The following is a 19,712-nucleotide window of genomic DNA, read 5'->3' as shown; positions in this document are numbered from 1 at the left end:
TCAGGGTTGATTTCCTTTAGAATTGACTGGTTTGATTTCCTTGCTGTACAAGGGACTCTCAAGAGTCTCCTCCAGGACCACAATTGGAAAGTATCAGTTCTGTTGGATTTGAAATAAAACCGAACTGGAGACGACAGAGAACCCTATGGGATTCAGACTTTGTCCGAGTTTGAAAAGTAAAAGTGAAAGTCGCTGGATTGGGTAGCCTTTCTCTTCTCCAGGGGATCTTCCCAACCTAGGGATCGAATCCAGGTCTCCCGCATTGCAGGCGGATTCTTTACCAGCTGAGCCACAAGGCAAGCCCATCTGTGTTTAGCTAGGGCTGAAAATAAAGCATAAAATCCGCAGCGGAGGAATGCGGATAGGGGAGAGTGTCGATCAGTTCAGTCGCTCAGTCGTTTCCGACTCCTTGCGACCGCATGGACTGCAGCACACCAGGCCTCCCTGTCCATCACCAGCTCCCGGAATTTACTCAAACTCATGTCCATTGAGTTAGTGATGTCATCCAACCATCTCATCCTCTGTCGCGTCCCCTTCTCCCGCCTTCAATCTTTCCCAACATTAGGGTCTTTTCAAATGAGTCACTTCTTCACATCAGGGGCCAAAGTATTGGAGTTTCCAATGAATATTCAGGACTGATTTGCTTTAGGATGGACTGGTTGGATCTCCTTGCAGTCCAAGGGACTCTCAAGAGTCTTCTCCAACACCACAGTTCAAAAGCATCAATTCTTCCGCGCTCAGCTTTCTTTATAGTCCAACTCTCACATTCATACATGACTACTGGAAAAACCATAGCTTTGACTAGACAGGCCTTTGCTGGCAAAGTAATGTCTCTGATTTTTAATATGCTGTCCAGGTTGGTCATAACTTTTCTTCCAAGGAGCAAGCGTCTTTTAATTTCATGGCTGCAGTCACCATCTGCAGTGGTTTTGGAGCCCCCCAAAATAAAGTCTCTCACTGTTTCCATTGCATCCCCATCTATTTGCCATAAAGTGATGGGACCAGATGCCATGATCTTAGTTTTCTGAATGTTTAGTTTTAAGCCAACTTTTTCACTCTCCTCTTTCACTTTCATCAAGAGGCTCTTTAGTTCTTCTTCATTTTCTGCCATAAGGGTGGTGTCATCCGCATATCTGAGGTTATTGATATTTCTCCCAGCAATCTTGATTCCAGCTTGTGCTTCCTCCAGCCCAGCGTTTCTCATGGTGTACTCTGCATATAAATTAAATAAGCAGAGTGACAATATACAGCCTTGACGTACTCCTTTCCTGATTTAGAACCAGTCTATTGTTCCATGTCCAGTTTTAACTGTTGCTTCTTGACCTGCATATAGGTTTCTCAGGAGGCAGGTCACATGGTCTGGTATTCCCATCTCTTTAAGAATTTTCCACAGTTTGTTGTGATCCACACAGTCAAAGGCTTTGGTGTAGTCAATAAAGCAGAAGTAGATGTTTTTCTGGACCTCTCTTGATTTTTTGATGATCCAATGGATGTTGGCAATTTGGTCTCTGGTTCCTCTACCTTTTCTAAATCCAGCTTGACCATCTGGAAATTCAAGGTACACGTACTATTGAAGCCTGGCTTGGAGAATTTTGAGCATTACTTTGTTAGCGTGTGAGATGAGTGCAATTGTGTAGTAGTTTGAGCATTCTTTGGCATTGCTTTTCTTTGGGATTAGAATAAAAACTGACCTTTTCCAGTCCTGTGGCCACTGGTGAGTTTTCCAAATTTTCCGGCATATTGAATGCAGCACTTTCTTTTTTTTTTTTTTTTGAATGCAGCACTTTCACAGCATCATCTTTTAGGATTTGAAATAGCTCAACTGGAATTCCATCACCTCCACTAGCTTTGTTTGTAGTGATGCTTCCTAAGCCCCACTTGACTTCACATTCCAGGATGTCTGGCTTGACAAGAGTGGTGAGTGATCACACCATCGTGATTATCTGGGTCGTGAAGATCTCTTTTGTATAGTTCTTCTGTGTATTCTTGCCACTTCTTCTTAATATCTTCTGTTTCTGTTAGGTCCATACCATTTCTGTCCTTTATTGTGCCCATCTTTGCATAAAGTGTTCCTTTGGTATCTCTAATTTTCTTGAAGAGAACTCTAGTCTTTCCCATTCTATTGTTTTCCTCTATTTCTTTGCATTGATCACTGAGGAAGACTTTCTTATCTCTCCTTGTTATTTTTTGGAACTCTGCATTCAAATGGGTATATCTTTCCTTTTCTCCTTTGCCTTTTGCTCCTCTTCTTTTCACAGCTATTTGTAAGGTCTCCTCAGACAACCATTTTGCCTTTTTGCATTTCTTTTTCTTGGGGATGGCCTTGGTCACTGCCTCCTGTACAATGTCATGAGCATTCATCCATAGTTCTTTAGGCACTCTGCCTATCAGATCTAATCCCTTGAATCTATTTCTCACTTCTACTGTATAATTTTAAGGGATTTGATTTAGGTCATACCTGAGTGGTCTAGTGGTTTTCCCTACTTTTTTAAATTTAAGTCTGAATTTGGCAATAAGGAGTTCATGATCTGAGCCACAGTCAGCTCCCAGTCTTGTTTTTGCTGACTGTAGTGGTCTAGTGGTTTTCCCTACTTTTTAAAATTTAAGTCTGAATTTGGCAATAAGAAGTTCATGATCTGAGCCACAGTCAACTCCCAGTCTTGTTTTTGCTGACTGTATAGAGCTTCTCCATCTTTGGCTGCAAAGAATGTAATCAATCTGATTTCGTTGTTGACCATCCAATGACGTCCATGTGTAGAGTCTTCTCTTGTGTTGTTGGAAGAGGGTGTTTGCTATGACCAGTTTGTTCTCTTGGCAAAACTCTATTAGCCTTTGCCCTGCTTCATTCTGTACTCCAAGGCCAAATTTGCCTGTTACTCCAGGTATTTCTTCACTTCCTACTTTTGCATTCCATTCCCCTATAATGGAAAGGACATCTTTTTGGGTGTTAGTTCTAGAAGGTCTTGTAGGTCTTCATAGAACTGTTCAACTTCAGCTTCTTCAGCATTACTGGTCAGGGCAAAGACTTGGATTACTGTGATACTGAATGGTTTGCCTTGGAAATGAACAGAGATCATTCTGTCATTTTTTTTTTTCCTAATTTTATTTTATTTTTAAACTTTACATAATTGTATTAGTTTTGCCAAATATCAAAATGAATCCGCCACAGGTATACATGTGTTCCCCATCCTGAACCCTCCTCCCTCCTCCCTCCCCATACCTGGGTCGTCCCAGTGCACCAGCCCCAAGCATCCAGTATCGTGCATCGAACCTGGACTGGCAACTCGTTTCTTACATGATATTTTACATGTTTCAATGCCATTCTCCCAAATCTTCCCACCCTCTCCCTCTCCCACAGAGTCCATAAGACTGTTCTATACATCAGTGTCTCTTTTGCTGTCTCGTACACCGGGTTATTGTTACCATCTTTCTAAATTCCATATATATGCGTTAGTATACTGTATTTATGTTTTTCCTTCGGGCTTACTTCACTCTGTATAATAGGCTCCAGTTTCATCCACCTCATTAGAACTGATTCAAATGTATTCTTTTTAATGGCTGAGTAATACTCCATTGTGTACTGCATTTCATCTCGGACTTTTTTTCGGGGAGAGTGTATTTGGGTGTAATTACTTCAGTGTAATAAAATTTAGGAGTCTGGTCTCTATGAGACCCAGGGATAGCATATTTAGGGGGCGGGGTGGTAAAAAAAATCAGCTTCAGAATGTGGCATGCTGGAAGCTCTGCTCTGGGCTGTGGTGTATTGTGAGGCTGGAGGAAACAGAGAGGCTTCGGGGATCCTTTGGGGAGATGATATGCATCCAGACAGACACTGTAGTGAAATGGGGAACAGAATACTAGTGCATTTAAGGAGCACCCAAGAGTCCCCCAGGGAAAAGAAACTGGATCTGAAACCCCATCCACTCTTTCAAAGGACTCCTCCGGTGATTCTGCAGGAGTATACAGATTCCAATTTCCTAAGACACAAAAAGCAAAAAACTCCTTTCCTATCTTGGAACTTTTATCTCTTCTGTAAATGGAAGCTTTGCGTTTAGACCAGGTCAGACCCTGCAAGGCAACCTAGCCCTGCTGTAAGGTCCTAGAGGGCAGAGAATGTTTTGACCATATTCTCCTTTATATTTTTACAAAGAGAGGATATTCTTTGTATCCCTCCTTTTATACTATTGGAGTGAATAGCTAGCTCCTTGTACTAAGTAGTGATTTCCTAAATGGAAAATTGTGTTCTCCAGTTTTAGTGAAAAATGATCAATTCTTCCCGAACTGCTCTAGGGCTGGGAGATTGGATAACAGGACTTTTGAATCATCATTGGAGTAAACTCATTAAAATGTGTTCTTCTTTTTTTTTTTTAATATCTATGTATTTGGCCATGCTGGGTCTTAGTTGAAGCATGCTGGATCTAGTTCCCTGACCAGGGCTGAAACCGGGGCCCCCAGCATTGGGAGCTTGGAGTGCTAGCCATTGGACCACCAGGGAAGTCCCTAAAGCGTGTTCTTTATAACACCATATCTGTAACTGTAGGTAGATGAGAATGGCAAAGGAAGAATACAGATGGGCTTTGCTGTTCGTCTTTATGAGGTTACCTTTCTGGATAGTTAGAGTGTTAGCTCACTTCATTATTAAGTTTACATCACAAGGGAAAAACAATCAAGTCAGCAGATAACTGCCTAGTATGTCCTTGAGCAAGGCCTTGGAGACGCCCCAGCATGGGGGAGGATGGCTTAACACAAAGTTTTTGGCAGTTGGTCTTGAATTCTTGGTGAGTGAGGGAACCAGCCTGGAGAAGGGTGGCTAAGAAAGAGAAGAGTCTGACTCCTGGGGCCAAAAACCTTGGAGAAATTATTCCACCCATAAAACTATGTTAAAAGAGATCAGTGAAAGATGTTAAAACCCAGCTTTAGGCAGAGGAGGCTGGTATAAACCTAGCAGTTTTACGAGACTGAATGTGTATGTTAACCCGTCCACATGCCAGTTCTACCCACCTCACTTCCTCCTGCAACCACCCTAATTGAGGGCAGAAGAAGGAAGGGTGGAATGAGAAGATAATATTATATTTTCTTTTTTAAAATTTTGGATCAGTCTTATTCTTGTGTATGCTCCATCCTGTCTGACTCTTTGCGGCCCCATGGACTGTACCCCACCAGGCTCCTCTGCCTGTGGTATTTTCCAGGCAAGACTACTGGGGTGGAGTGCCATTTCCTACTCCAGGGGATCTTCCTGACCCAGGGATGAAACCCAAGTCTCTTGCATCTCCTGCATTAGCAGGTGGATTCTTTACCACTAGTACCATCTGGGAAGCCACCCAGTATTCTTGGGGTACCATTTATTTTTTACTTATCTGCATAAAAAATATATAAATATTTATATATATAAATATATATATATATATATATATATATATATATATATATTTTTTTTTTTTTTGGCTGCATGGATTGTGGTATCTTAGTTCCCAGACTGAGGATAAACCCTGGCCCCCTGGCATTGGAAACTTAAGAGTCCTAACAACTGGAGAGCCAGGGAATTCCCCTGCATTTTCTATTCAATAAACTTGGAAGTTGTCTTACTCTTGTGTTTGTACCACATATTAGGTATTCACCTTTTCCAGTCCCTCAACCCAAGTCCAGAGAACCTCAAATCTCCTCTTGGAAGACAAATTGCTTTGATGATCTTCTAATTCTAGAGTCTAGAGTCCAAATTCTACACCTTCATAGTTCTCTGAGCATTTTCTAGCTGGTCTGAGGACATCATAATAGTATTCATGTACATATAATCTGTATAGAGTATGATAATGTCTTTGTTTTTTTTCTGGCACAAATTAAGAATTTCCTTAGGATAGATTCTTTAAGGAAAAACACCAAAAGACATTTCACTCAAAGTGAAATAATGTTTTTTTCATCAATTCCAGTAAAGTTTGATTTGGGGAATCATAAGTGGGAGGGGTTGGGATAGGAAATTAATTAATTAATTTGGGATTTGCTGAAATGGTTCATAGTTTTTCAACTTTGAGTGTTTACACTATTAGAGAATTTAAGCATCTGTGGATGGGCTGTGGAGCAATAGGGATGGGGGATGTACAGAGTTGGACAAGTGGGAATTGAGTGATCAGCTACAGTTTCCGTTATCCTTAGCCTGGTGGTTCTGAAATGCCCTTGGGTGTTCGCACAGGGTGCAGTGAGGTAGGGAAGGCATTAAGGAAGCAGGAGTTGAATGGAAAAGGCAAGTTAGGAGGCCTTGGTCAGTAGCTGCAGGAGGGAGAGGCCAGCATACAGGGCGCAGAGGCGGGGGAGGGTGTCTGGGTCCCACATGTACTGGGGGCCGGATCTCTGCACTTCCAGGCCACTCAGCCCCACTAGGGCCTCTGTGAGGGTCAGTTCCTCTTCCCCAAGGGAGGAGAGCAGCTCAGGTCGCAGGGGGAATACACCCTCTTTATCCTGGAGGAAATTCTGTTCCATTGTGCTCTCCACCTGTAAAGAAGCAAAGTAGTATGAAAAGAAAGAACTGGAAACCTCTATTCCTTTCTCCCATCTCAAAAAATCCACAAAGAGGGCTAACTTTCTCTCACTATAACCCCTTAGGTTACATTACATGACAACTCTGCCTGGGCTTTTTAACAGCCTTGTAGGATGGGCAGCACATTTATTTTTAGACCCCTTTTACAGAGGAGTGAATTGAGACTCAGAGACATTAAGATTGACTCACATCAGTTGGCTAGGAATAAACCAAACTAGAGTTTTCTGTCTCTTCTCCCAGGACCAGACTGAAAAACACAGACAGTTGCCCAGAAATGCACTCCCCTACTTCTAGTTGCGAAATAGCAAATAGGAAGAAACATGGAGAGAAATGAGAAGTAGGCATGATCTCCTAGGATAAGACAGAGGCCCTGTAGGAGGGTTCTGTCATTAGGTTAGATTGTATCTTTCCACTAGTTATAACTGATTCCCTTCCAAAGTCTTCCTAACAGCTGCCATTTTTTTCTTACCAGCTTTAGCTGCACTGGTAGGATCTTTTTCTCCATGGATTTTACCAGCAGCTTCTGTTGGGCTTCACTTAGCTCTGGAGAAAAAAAAGCAGAGGAAGAGATGTGTGTTGGTACAAAGGGAACTACAAGTTCCAATGGCTGTACTTCCAGAATTTCAGCACTCACTGATTTATATGTTCACCCACGGTGGAATGCCTGTTCTGGGCCAGGCACCTTTGCTGGCCCAGAAAAAATCATGCTCACTCAAGGAACTTCTCCGCATTCTAGCAGAGAAGACAAAATAACGTGCAAGGAGCCATAGCTGAGGATCTACTTTGGTCTTGGTGTTTGAGGGCAGGAGTCTTCTTTTTTTAAAATTAATTAATTAATCTGTCCGTGCTGGGTCTTAGTTGAGGCATGTGGTATCTAGTTCCCCGACCAGGGATCAAACCTGGACCTCCTGAATTGGGAGGATGGGGTCTTAGCCACCACCAGGGAAGCTCCTAGGGCAGCCTTCTTGAAGCAACAAACATCTCAGCTTACATGTGAAGGATCAGAGTGTTTTTCAAAGTGGGACAATGTTTCTTGCAGAGGGAAAAAGAATTCAGGGGTAAGATCAGAAGATGTTATCCTCAGATTAAAGCTATCAGATATTGAAATTAAAGTGATGAGCTTAGCAATATGCAGAAGTTTTAAATATATGGCTGATAAAACTAGGATTATTTCCCAACCTCTGTTAGCAAGACTAGGGTATGGTGACCATGTGAATCCTAAGGAATGAAACCAATTTTTTTAGAATGTAGATATAAACTACTTAACTGCAGTACAATTTGCCTGGCATTTATTTACTCATTCATTCATTCAAGAATTCATTTAGTGACTCATTCCTAGTACTGAATAGGTGTATAAATGAAGACCTCACTCCCCACTTACCTGCTAGGGCTCCAAGGAAATAGAGGATGGCGTCCATAGCCCCCTTTGATAGCAGGACATTCTTTGGGAGTGCCTCCAGGGTCTCTTCATGTCCTTTGCCTAGGGCTTCTTCAAGCTGTGGGGAAAGCTGGGTGACTATTTAGGAGAACATGGGTAGAGCTCCCAGTGCCTGGCGCATGACAGTCCCTTGAGGGGTCCCATTTCCTTGTTTTTTTTTCAAGATATCAAGTCCTGAAAAGTATTAGACTCTTGGGTTCCTTGGTCCCTGACTCTCGGACTCTGGAAAGGAAAGGTCAAGCCCCCTTCCAAAAGAAGGTTCTGCTGGCCTGCTGCCCACCCTCTGTTGATCAGGGGGAAGCCTGGGGATCTGCACTGTTTGCCCATCTCCAAAGGGACACAGGGCGCAGTGGCGACCCTGGCAGCCTGGGAGGGGGGCACTTGACTAGCCTTGGAGAAGGCATCCACTGCCGACCCCTCTGGCCACTGGCCATCTTCTGCCGGGTCTGTGGGATCCCCCACCAGCTCCCCCACCTCCATGTTCCCCTGCATCTCCTGCCATTCCCTTGGGTTCTCACCGTCAGCTCCAGGTCTTGTAGCTCCTTTTTCTTCCCTAGGAGTTTGCTGAGGGAGCTGAGCAGGGAGCTCTTCCCTTCCGGGCTCAGTTTCTCCACTTCCTGGGTCTCCCTTTGAACCTCTTCTTTTAGGGTCCTGAAGTCCTCGTGTACCGCCCCTGTGGCAACAGCAGATGTGGCATCCTCTTCAGCAGTTCAGTATGTGCGCTCCTGGCAGATCTCCTTCACTCAGCCCTGCTTAGGCCCCCAGGCTCTGCTGCCCCTGAGCTCTGCTCGCAGCTAGAGCCTGGCTTCTTTTTTTGCTTGACCACGGTACGCAGTTATAAAATTATTCCCCAGACTTGACTTAAGGTGTTGAGTGGGGAGATGGGGAATCGAGGGGTGGGCCAGGACCCACAGTATCATCTAAACCAGGCGTTCATTCCCCCTGAGATTCTAGGCTCCATCCCAGATCAGTAGACAACTGACTTCCCTTTCTCTAGGACCACCCGCTAAGAGTTGAGAAGGAAGGTCTATTTTCCCTTCTTAAGAGTCAGTTGACAAAGTGATTTTGGTGACTGGGTGAAGACCGGGAGGGGACTGCTCAGAAGTGTGTGCGTGCTTCATGCCAAGTCACTTCAGCCATGTCCAACTCTTTGTGACCCTATGGACTGTAGCCCGCCAGGCTCCTCTGTCCATGGATTCTCCAGGCAAGAATACCGGAGTGGGTTACCATGCCCTCCTCCAGGGGATCTTCCCAACCCAGGGATTGGACTTGCGTGTCTTATGTGTCCTACACTGGCAAGCAGATTCTTTAGCACTAGCAGCACCTGGGAAGCCCCAAGAGTAGTGGGTCTAAATCCAGGGACATGGGTCAGCTAGGGATAGCTCCAACCTTGGCCTGCCCCTCTAGGGGCCTGGCATCCTAGGAACATCCAGCCTGCTTTGGAAAGAGTGGGCTTCCTGGAAGTGGCTCCAAGCCCCACCACCAGGGACTCAGCACTTGTCTTCCTCTCCCTTCACCCCAAGGTTACTTCCACTGCCTTCCTGCCAACATGTAGGGAGAAACACAAATTTCCTTACCAACATCAGATGCCTGGATAACTGAAGGAAAAAAAAAATTCCAATTAGAAGGCAATCCTCCCAAACAGTAGGCATACCCAGGGAGTGGGACATGAATGGAGGTTAGGAAATACATCCTGTCTCCTGGAATGTCCCAGCTGACTTAAAGATACTCTTGTTCCATTTGTGGGAGGCAGAAATGGGGCAGCAGAGAAGCTAAGGCATTGTGAAAAGGGGCACTTGGATTGAGTTGGCATCACTGTGACTCAGTGGCTCCTGCCCCAGGCTCTGGGCAGCAGAGACACAGATGCGCATGTGACAGGTCATTATTACTAAGGCCTTGAGGACAGAGGTCAGAGGCATCTGACCACCTGGGAGTCTTGTCCAAAGACTTTCCCCCTTCCACTGCTTTTTCCTAAGCTATTGGAATTCCTGCCATGTTTCAGAGACAATAGTCTTTCTGAGATCTGCTCTGCCATATTCCTTTTCAGTCCCAGAGAGAAGGGAAGAAAAACATTAGACTTTTAAAATCCTATCAAGAAAGTTGCAGTGAAATGACAGGAAACACTTACGGGTGAACTTCTCGTCTTCTGGCTTTTCTGAAGACAGAAACAACACACATATGTCAGCATAAAACCTCTTTGTGCCTTTTTATCTAGAGCAGTTGTCAAGGCAGCTTTATCAGTGATCATTATAAAAACAGAGCTCATCCGCCTCTGCAATTTTGGGAACACACACTGTCTCCAGTATTGCTGCTTCTGATGGTGCCTTCCGGTCTCTTTCTGTTTCTCTGTCTCTCTTGGGCACATTTCTATGCCTCTATCTGCCTTTCCTAAAGCTGAAGATGGATATTTTTAGAGCCTTGGGAAACGAAACCAGGGGGCTCCTTGGGGGCTTCTGGTATACCCTATTAGAGGGTGCAGAATGTCAGCAGATAATGTCAGGGGTAGGGATGAACACGTGGGGAGCCAGGAAACAATTTTTGCTTACCTCCGGGAGGGAAGGTGTGCATGTTATCATTGTAGATATGTGGGATATCTGTAAGGAACAAGAGCAGGGAGGGCAGAAGGACTTTTAACAGCTGCCCCAACCTTCTTTTTCTGGCCTCAAGCCTATGGACTCTGCTAAAGGCTAAGAACCTGTCTTTGAATACCTCAACATTACCCCTGATCTGTCTCTACGGCTGGAGGTAATCTTTTCTTCCCCTGTAAGTCTTTCCCTATGATATCACTATCTTCTACTTTGCATTCTAGTACTGGTATCTGTGTCTGTTTCCTCCATCAGCACCAGACTTCTATTTTTTTGGCCACGTGGCATGCCAGATCCTGGTTCCCTGTCCAGGGATCGAACCCAAGGCCCCTGCAGTGGAGGTACGGAGAGTTAACTGCTGGACCACCAGGAAACTCCTGGCCCCAGAATTCTTGAGAGCACAGGCTGTGCTTGTTCATCTCTGTACTCCCTTCTCCCTGCTAACAAAGGTGCCTAGCTAGCACTCAGGAGATGCTCAGAATCCAGGGTTCCTCACTCCCAGAGAAGGCCCTACAGTTCTGTCTGTGGAGGTTGGACCACAACACAATATACTCCTTTACTGCTTCCCCAGTGTTGCCACAAGAGGGGAGCAGGATGCCTTAGGAGTGTGTGGGTAACTCTTGTCTGCAGGGGAAAACATGCTCACCCCACTCATCTTTGCCTTTGACCATCAGCTGTCTCACTCGAAATGCCAGGACGCAGCCCTTGGGGATGGTGACAGCCTCCTTGTGGTTTACGGATCCCTAGGAGTAGACAATGAAGATTTGTGAGTCTGCAGAGATCCTACATGTGAGATGTTGGGAGTGAAGGGGTAAAGGGCAAGTGGAAGGCCAGGCCCAAAAGGCTTTGGGGAGATAAGAAGTTAGGAACTCTTCAGTGGTGTCCCTGATCACCTTTCCATCCAGTGTGGAATGAGCTTCAGAGCTCTTCTGCTCATTTCTGCTCATCACCCCTTTAATGACCTCTTTCTGTCTTCCAGGTTCAGACACATGAAGGAACTGGGCAGACCTGTTCATCACCTGCCTGTGCATCCCTGTCCCACTTTAGAGCGTCCATCCAGGCCCTGGTTCCTTCTTCCTCTTGGCCATCTGTCCCATGATCACCTCCTTCGGGAAGCCTTCCATGATTAATCCTTACTCCTGGTTCCAACTCAGCCCTTGAATATTTACACAGTATGTTGTTGTTCAGTTGCTAAATCATGACTGTCTCTTTGTGACCCCATGGACTGCAACATGCCAGGCTCTTCTCTCCTCTACTGTCTCCCAGAATTCGCTCAAATTCATGTCCATTGAGTCAGTGATGCTATCTAACCATCTCATCCTCTACCACCTCCTTCAAAAGCCTTCAATCTTTCCCAGCATCAGAGTCTTTTCCAGTGAGTCAGCTCTTTGTATCAGGTGGCCAAAGTATTGGAGCTTCAGCTTTAGCATCAGTCCTTCCAATGAATACTCAGGGTTGATTTACTTTAGGAGTGACTGGTTTCATCTCCTTGCTTTTTTTTGGATCTATACTTACACAGCATAGATATACGTAAGTAAAGACTACTTATTTACATTGAATTTTCCAAGCCTGTATTCTCTGGCCTTTCACCTCTGTGTCTCCTTCATGAGACTGAGACCTTTCTGGCATCAAGGACGTCTTTCTTAAGACTGGGAGCACTGTAAGGGAAAACTGGTGACCGTGAGTTTGCCCTTCCCTCGTAGCTCCCTGTGGCAGCTGGCACAGGAATCTACCCAACTGGGCACCTTAACCATAGAGATGATTGGTTCCTGGCCAACTGGTGTCTGGAAGTTGAAGAGCAAGGGGAGGGAGTGGGTCCTTTTCAGTATCCTGGGGTGGGGGGTACTGACTGGGCAAAGCAATGCAGCCTCTGGGGGTAAACTCAGTGTAAGTGTGTGTGCATGAAGCAAACCTGTAACCCCAACGGGGCAAAGAATGGGAGGGAGAAGCAGCCTTCGGCCCTGCCAGCTCTCTCCAGGGTCACCTCCTGCACGGCCTCCACTACTTCCATCACCACGTACAGGTTCTCTCCTCGCCTTCGCATCTCCTCCAGGAACGGGTGCTCTGCCATCAGCTTCCTGTGACAGGAGAAACGGAAGGGACCTGTCCAGAGCTTTTCCCCATCGGGGCCCTGCCCTTCTCTTTTCCTCTGTCATTCCCAGCAGTGAGGCACGGGGGTGTCGGGAAGCGTGAGGACTCTGGAGCAAGACAGGCTGGAACCCGGCTCTCCCGCCTCCTGGCAGGGCAGCTGCTCTGAGTCCGGGTTGCCTCACCTATAAAACGAGGATGATGACACCTACGTCCGGGGAGAGAGAGAGGTGGGGAGAGAGAGAGAGAGAGAGAGAGAGAGAGAGAGAGAGAGACTCGGGAATCCTCGGCCACAGCGCCTGGCCAAGAATGGGGTCTCGTGGTTGTTTCTTTCTCCCTTGGATTCCCCTCCTTTTCCTCCCTGTTCTTAGTTCTGTGCATCTCTCCTTGGGGGTCCTTTCTTTCTCTCCACTTTTATTTTTTGGCTTGTGGAATCTTAGCTCCCTGACCAGGGATTGAACCTAGGTTCCCTCCAATGAAAGCTCGGAGTCCTGACCACTGGACCACCAGGGAATTCCCTGCAATATAGAAGTATTAACACGGCCAGGTGGCACATTAGACCTCTCCCAGGTGCACTTTGACAAAATCCTCTCCCTCACCCTGCCAAGTCCATCCACTCTGTTGTCCTCAAGACTTTGCGTCCATTCAGCCCTTTTCTTTCTGTCTGCTCCTCTGTACTGAGTTTATCTCTCTGATGGGCAGTGGAACAGAGTCTGGCCTGGTCTGCCTGCCTTCCCTGTTCTTTATCCTCTGACACACTTCCTCCGTCTGGCCAGATTAATCATGGCACATCAGAGCATCGTCAAGTCTCCCTGTACATGGTACAGCATAGATGTGTCCTTGACCTGGGTCCTCCATGGTCTTGGCTCTCCCTACATTTCTACCTTGTTTTACTCTTACCTGCTTCTGCCAAACTGGCTATTCATGGCCCCTATAGGTTAAAACAATTTTTTTTTAATGGATGGATTGCATTTATTTATTTATTTTGGCCACGCTGTGTAGCATGTGGGATCTTAGTTCCCTGACTATGGATGGAACCCACACCCCCTGCATTGGAAGCTTGGAGTCTTAACCACTGGACTATCAGGGAAGTCCTGTCCCTACAGGTTTTGAGATTTCTCACCTGTGTGCCTTTGTAATGGCATTCTCCCAGCCCTGCAAGTCCAATTTCTGCTAATCTTTCAAGGCCTTCCCTAGGGCTTCCCTGCTGGCTCAGATGGTAAAGAATCCACCTGCAATGCAGGAGACCTGGGTTCCATCCCTGAGTTGGGAAAATCCCTTGGAGAAGGGAATGGAGAAGGGAATGGCTACCCACTCCAGTATTTTTGCCTGGAGAATTCCATGGAAGAAGAGCCTGGTGTCCGGACACGATTGAGTGACTAACACTTTCACACTTTCAAGGCCTAGGTTGTGGGCTGCCTCCTCCGCGAAGTCTGTTCCCATTTCCCCAGCACACAAAACTCAGGCAAAGCCCTCCTCTGGCACTTACGTTTCTAGCCTTGGATTAGAGTTACTGTTGTACATGTCCCCCCACTCTGAAATCACAAGGCAAAGGTGTTCTCGTGCAGTCCAGCACCTAACAGAGTGCTTTGTACTCAGGCAGGCTGAATTTACTGCATGATTCCCCAAGCACCTCAGCCCTTTCTTCTTGCCTCCCCAGCACTCACCTCCTTTCAACCACCACTTAACTACTTAAAAAGTCAGTTCCCTTGTCAAGTCAAACATCTGAGGAAACCCGCAGACAGGGCAACTGCCACACCCCTTATGCTGCTGGGGCAGTGTTCCTGAGCGCTGCTCCCTTCGGGTTGGGGCTGGGTGGGGGGCTTTGTTTACGCAAGGAGAATGCTGTGCTCAAGTCGCAGTAGGGAGTATTTAAGGTTTCTTCCCTTTTTAGTGTATTTTCATAGAGTCTTATGGTAGGGAAAAAAACCCTAGAGTTCATCGAACACTTATCATTTTTCAGGAGAGAAAGCTGAAGCGAAGTGACTTTTCCAAGGCCACACAATTCATTAGTGTGAAAACACTCATCCTCGGGTGTTCGTGAGAGTGGGGAGGTGGTGGAAGGATGGGGGTGGGGTTGAGGGGAGTGGTTAGGAAATGGCCCGGAAGCACCCACAGGCTGAAGAGTCATCTTCAAGAGCTCCTCTGGGGTGACCATGGATGAAAGTTCAGTGTGAGGGCCCTGCCCTTGGACTCAAGGCCCAGAGCACCCTTCCACCGCACAGCTTTGCCCCGAGTCTCACCGCTCTTGGTGCAAGGTCTCCAGAGCCTTGGGCGCCACACTGAGGGTCTGGACCTCCAGGGTGCTGTTCCGGGACAGGCCGGCCGTCCCCTTCACCTTGACCGTCTTTGGCACATCCACCTCTCCCTCCACTCGGGCGTCCAGCATATTCTTAAAGCCAAAGTTCCCCGAATCTGTTGGGTCTGCAGGAGGGAGAAGATGAAGGGGGCTGGGCTGAGGCGCTTCCTCCTCCCTGCCTCCTTCGAGAACTTTCTGGCTAGAGGATTCCCACCCCTGTCCCCTGGGCAGAGACAGCTTCAGGTCCTCCTGGTTGGCCGGCTCCTGCCCCTCCCTTGGTCCCCAAGTCCGTGGCCAAGGCTGACCTGAAGGAGAGCTGCCAGGTTCGAGAATGTCCAGGAAGGTGTAGTCGGTGCAGACATACCGGGCACCCCAGAAGAGGGTGCTCTTCCGCTTCCTTAGGACCAGGCAGAAGGGATGGAAGCGCTTGAAGTCTATGAGGCTGTCCAGGGGTGTCAGGTCCCCTCGAGGGTTTAGTTGTCTGGTCAGGGCCCGGGTGACATTTTCAAACATGGTCATTGTCTCTGTACGGGGAGGGAAAGTGACAAGTTGGGAGGAAGGGTGACATCTTCCACCAAGACAGGTCCATGGGCTCTGGAGTAGGGTATACCCTTAAAGACGCCTGAATCCTCAGGATGTCAGAGCTGAAAGGGACCAGAGGAGTCTTCGTTTTATGGTGAGGAAATGAGGTCCTGAGAGCTGAAACAACTTGCCTGGCTGCAAGGCTGGCTAGCGGAGGCAGCCCTCCCCTCTCGTTGTGAAGGGCTCTTTGCTCAGTCCCTGCTCACTGTCTTCATGGACCTGGAGCCTGACTGGCACATCTCATTAATGTGGAAGTAAAGCTCCTTTCACTCAGCCACGCCCACCTTGTCTCCCCACCAGTGAACCATGAAAACCACCACCTGGGGAACCTGGGGGAGAGACGCAGCCACCACTGGTAGGAGGACCCAGGGGACAATGCTGCTCACCCCGTTGCTCTTTCTTTGGGTGGGTGTCACTTCCCTGTATCTTAATGTCGCCCCGCTCCTGGCTCACAGCTGTGGGTAGACCCATTTCCCTCCTGGCACCACTCAACAGATCCAGACATCTTGCTGCTCTTTGCTTTTGTCCCATCTACTTGTAATACCTCCTCTTCCATCTGGAATCCCTGTTCGTCCTTTAAGACTCACTTTGGGTTACTTTGGGTCACTTCTCTGTGACCCCTTCCTTCCCTGCTTCCAGCAGCCAGTGACTCTGTCCCACGTCCCCAAAGCACTGTGTACATGCCCTTCTGAAACACCTGCCACCTCATGTGGCTGTGATCTGTTTACTTGACTCTCACCTATTTGACTGTGACCTCCCCGAGGCCAGGAAGTGGGTCTTAGTCATCTCTGTGGCTTCAGCTCCAAGCACAGTGCCCAGTGCTGACACGGAGCTTGACAAATGTGTGTGGAAAGAATGAATGAAGAAATGCAGCCCTGTGGCTCAGATGGTAAAGAATCTGCCTGCAATGCAGGAGACATGGGTTTGATCCCTGGGTCGGGAAGATCCTCTGGAGGAGGGCCTGGCAACCCACTGCAGGATTCTTGCTGGGAAAATCCCATGGACAGAGGAGCCTGGTGGGCTACAGTCCAAAGAGTTGCGGAGTCAGACATGACTGAAGCAACTAATGCTGGGAGACATAAGCTAGGATCAGAGGGCCCTGGAGAGTGCGGGGCCTGCATTAGGTTCATGGCCTCCAGAGGTTCATGGCCTCTGGTCTCTGCCTTTGAGGTTTAAGTCCGGGTGTTTTAGCTGGTCAGCCAGCTGGCCCAGCTGAATTATCCCCAGGGGTGGAAGAGGACATACCAGCTGGCTGGAAACCACCTCATACCTGCTGTGGGCACCTCACAGAGTTAGGGAGGCCGGGGGCACACTCACAGGTACACAAGCCCATTCTGCCAACCATACAACCATACTCCAACGCACTTTTTAAATTCCTCATTCCTTGGAAGGCTTAGGTGGGACAGGCAACCTGGCCAGCCAGGAAAGTCTTGGGTGACTGCTGTCTCCTCCTCACCAGAGAGGTGTTCACGGGGCCACCTCTCCCTTCCTTCCCCAAGGCCAGTCAAGATTCCTACCCCACGGGCTTCCCTGGTGGTCCAGTGGCTAAGACTCCATGCTCCCAATGCAGGGGGCCCTACGTTCGACCCCTGGTCAGGGAACTAGATCCCACATGCTGCAACTAAAAGATGTAGCAAGCCCCAGTGCAGCCAAATAAATAAATAAATACTAAAAAAAAAAAACAAAAAACATTTCTACCCCAGTGGGCCCTATGGGACTCCTAAGCCCTTCCTGTCCCACCCCTAGAACCACCCCCTGCCCCCTACCCCTGGTGTCATCAAGTTCTTACCAGGGAGCAGTGCTGGGTCCTGTCTGGCAGCTGGGTCTTGGGTAAAGGTCAGGAGCCCTCTGGGTCTGTGGGCTGAGAGAATGACAGTCCCTCACCAGGTCAGGCTGTGGCTTTATGCCTCTGTGGAGGCAAGGATGTAGGCTTCCAGGGACCCCGCCTGCCCCAGTGACCCCACCCTGCAGCTGCTCCACTTCCAGGAGAACAGCATCAACCTGTTCCACGTGCACCCTGCCCTGGGCCCTGGCCTCCTGAGGGCTGAGGGGGTGGGTGAGGTGCTGCCAGGCAGGTGCCGGCGTGGGTGGGGGAGAGGTGGCGACTGAAGTTTGGCTTGACAGGCTGAGAAGAGAGGAAGGAAGGCACCTTGGAGAGGGCTGCAGAGAGAGGCAGTGGGGACAGGCAGGGGTGTGGGTGTGTGTGTGTGTGTGTTCACATGCATGTGTGTGATGTGGGACAGGCATGTCTATTTTATCATCATGGTCATCAGGAAGCATCTAGGATTCATGATGAGGCCTTGTGGGTGTGATGAGGGGATAAGAAATCCTGTGTGTCTTCAGATTCCAACAACAAGCAGAGCAGCTAGAAAAACTGTCCTCTGCCTTGTTTGTCACACAGGGACCTAACTATGGCACTGCTAGAAGCTTATGTCTGTGTAGGGGGAGACGGAGATACACCAAATGTTCCTCTGCGTTGCTTCCTGCTCAGCATCTCTGTACTCACGTAGTATTGTACATACACATATGCAGAGGCAGAGGCCCAGTGGAGTTAATGGAAGAGCCCACAGTGTGTATTTGCCATGGGAATTCAGACTCCTCACCATTGGTGACTCAGGTCTTGCTCTCATCTTTTAACTGGAGTGTAGTTTTTGAAAATGTTATTGTGTAGTTGATTGACAATGCTGTGCTGGTTTCAGGTATACAGCAAAGTGACTCAGTTATACATATATGCACATATTCTTTTTCGTATTCTTTCCCATTATAGTGTACTGTAGGATCCTGAATATAGCTCCCTGTGCTGTACAGTAGGACCTTGTTTGTCTGTTTTATATGTAGTAGTTTGCATCTGCTAACCCCAAACTCCCAATTTATCCCTCCCCATCAAAGTCTTGCTCTTATCTTAAATCTCTGCCTGGAAGGAATTGTGAAGGAGACTTTACACACATGACAGGTCCCTAGATGACAAATCAAGACACTCACAAGCAAAGCTCCTATGTTGTTGGGATCTGTGACTGTCCATCCGCACGTAAATCTGAACACCACTGAGCCTTCATGCTCTCACCTCTTGGCTCTCCTCAATATCACCCACCAAAACTGAAATGTGACCTTGAAGGCCATGAAGAGTAAGTTAGGTCTTTACTGGAGGTTTCCTTGAGGGCTTGGTGGTGAATGGGAGAGATGAGATCACATCACCCTCAGCCAAGGTTTTAAAAACTTAACTACTTCACCTTTATCCTGAGAGTCTCAGTTAGTATGTCAGCTGCTCCCAAATCTCTCTCCTCTGGGTCCTGAAACAAGACAAGACCTTGCCCTTGCTGGGCCTCTGGTTCCTGCCTCCTATCTTTCTTTTTTAAATTGATTTTTGTGTATTGACTTAGTATGAATACAACTTCGTTTTTTTTTTTTTAATTATTTAAAATTTTTGGGCTGTACGGGGTCTTTGCTGCTGCATGCAGGCTTTCTCAAGTTGTGATGCATGGGCCTCTCATGGCGGTGGTTTCTCTTGTTGCAGTGCGCCAGCTCTCGGGGATGTGGGGCTCAGGAGTTGCTGCGCACAGGCTTAGTTGCCCCCCAACATGAGGGGTCTTTCTGGCCCAGGGATCTAACCTGTGTCCCCTGTTTTTGCAGGTGGATTCTTAACCACTGGACCACAAAGGAAGCTCCCAACCTTGTTTTTAAAAAACTTTTTGGCTGCAACCTACAGCACGTGGGAATCTTAGTTCCCTGACCAGGGATCCAACCCACACTCCCTGTGTTGGAGGGTGTGTCTTAACCACTGGACCATCAGGGATGTCCCCTGCCTCTGTCTTTTGGTTCACCTCTTTTTCTACCTACCCACTCTCATTTTGTGTAGCTATCTAATACCTCCTCCTTCAACAGCTCTAACCATCACCTTAAGCAAACATCCCTTTCCTTAAGAGAAGAAAAGGTGGGAGCTGGAGTGTGTGGGAGGGCTGTCATTAGTCATGCAGTTCCCATCATGAGTGCATGTATATGCAGAAATGTGTGTCTGTGTAATATCCTCTCCACGTTTCGTTTCCTGGTTCTTCCTGGATTTTCATCTTTTCCTCTCTATAGCTCTTATTCAGCACATGGATGTGATTCTATAGCAACCAGCATGTGGTCCTGGGCTGTGCAGTCTCCCATCCCTTAATAAGTTTCAGAGTAGGTGGCCCCCCTCCCCAC

General features: G+C 47.7%; 1 protein-coding gene across 1 annotated transcript; it reads right to left on the bottom strand.

Annotated features, from left to right (window-relative positions):
* Positions 1 to 5,932: 5,932 nt before the first annotated feature.
* On the bottom strand, positions 5,933 to 17,441 carry GSDMA (gasdermin A). Its single transcript, XM_019980708.2, has 12 exons — positions 17,314 to 17,441; positions 15,248 to 15,466; positions 14,887 to 15,067; positions 12,468 to 12,633; positions 11,202 to 11,298; positions 10,517 to 10,564; positions 10,099 to 10,125; positions 9,548 to 9,568; positions 8,489 to 8,643; positions 7,914 to 8,028; positions 7,002 to 7,075; positions 5,933 to 6,486 (listed from the first exon to the last, which is right to left on the bottom strand). The coding sequence occupies exons 2-12, from the start codon at positions 15,459 to 15,461 to the stop codon at positions 6,244 to 6,246; spliced, it is 1,341 nt and encodes a 446-aa protein (XP_019836267.2). The 5' UTR covers positions 15,462 to 15,466; positions 17,314 to 17,441; the 3' UTR covers positions 5,933 to 6,243.
* Positions 17,442 to 19,712: the final 2,271 nt, after the last annotated feature.

Source organism: Bos indicus, chromosome 19, assembly GCF_029378745.1.
Source record: "Bos indicus isolate NIAB-ARS_2022 breed Sahiwal x Tharparkar chromosome 19, NIAB-ARS_B.indTharparkar_mat_pri_1.0, whole genome shotgun sequence".
NCBI lineage: Eukaryota > Metazoa > Chordata > Mammalia > Artiodactyla > Bovidae > Bos > Bos indicus.
This window is presented reverse-complemented; position numbering and strand designations above follow the sequence as displayed.

What these genes read in the sequence shown, in the direction of transcription:
- GSDMA (XM_019980708.2), bottom strand. Translation starts at nt 15,461, where the DNA reads ATGACCATGTTTGAAAATGTCACCCGGGCCCTGACCAGACAACTAAAC. An exon ending in ACCTGGCAGCTCTCCTTCAG is followed by an intron (nt 15,068 to 15,247) that starts GTCAGCCTTGGC and finishes TCCCTCCTGCAG; the next exon opens with ACCCAACAGATTCGGGGAAC. An exon ending in TACCAGTGCAGCTAAAGCTG is followed by an intron (nt 6,487 to 7,001) that starts GTAAGAAAAAAA and finishes GCTTCTTTACAG; the next exon opens with GTGGAGAGCACAATGGAACA.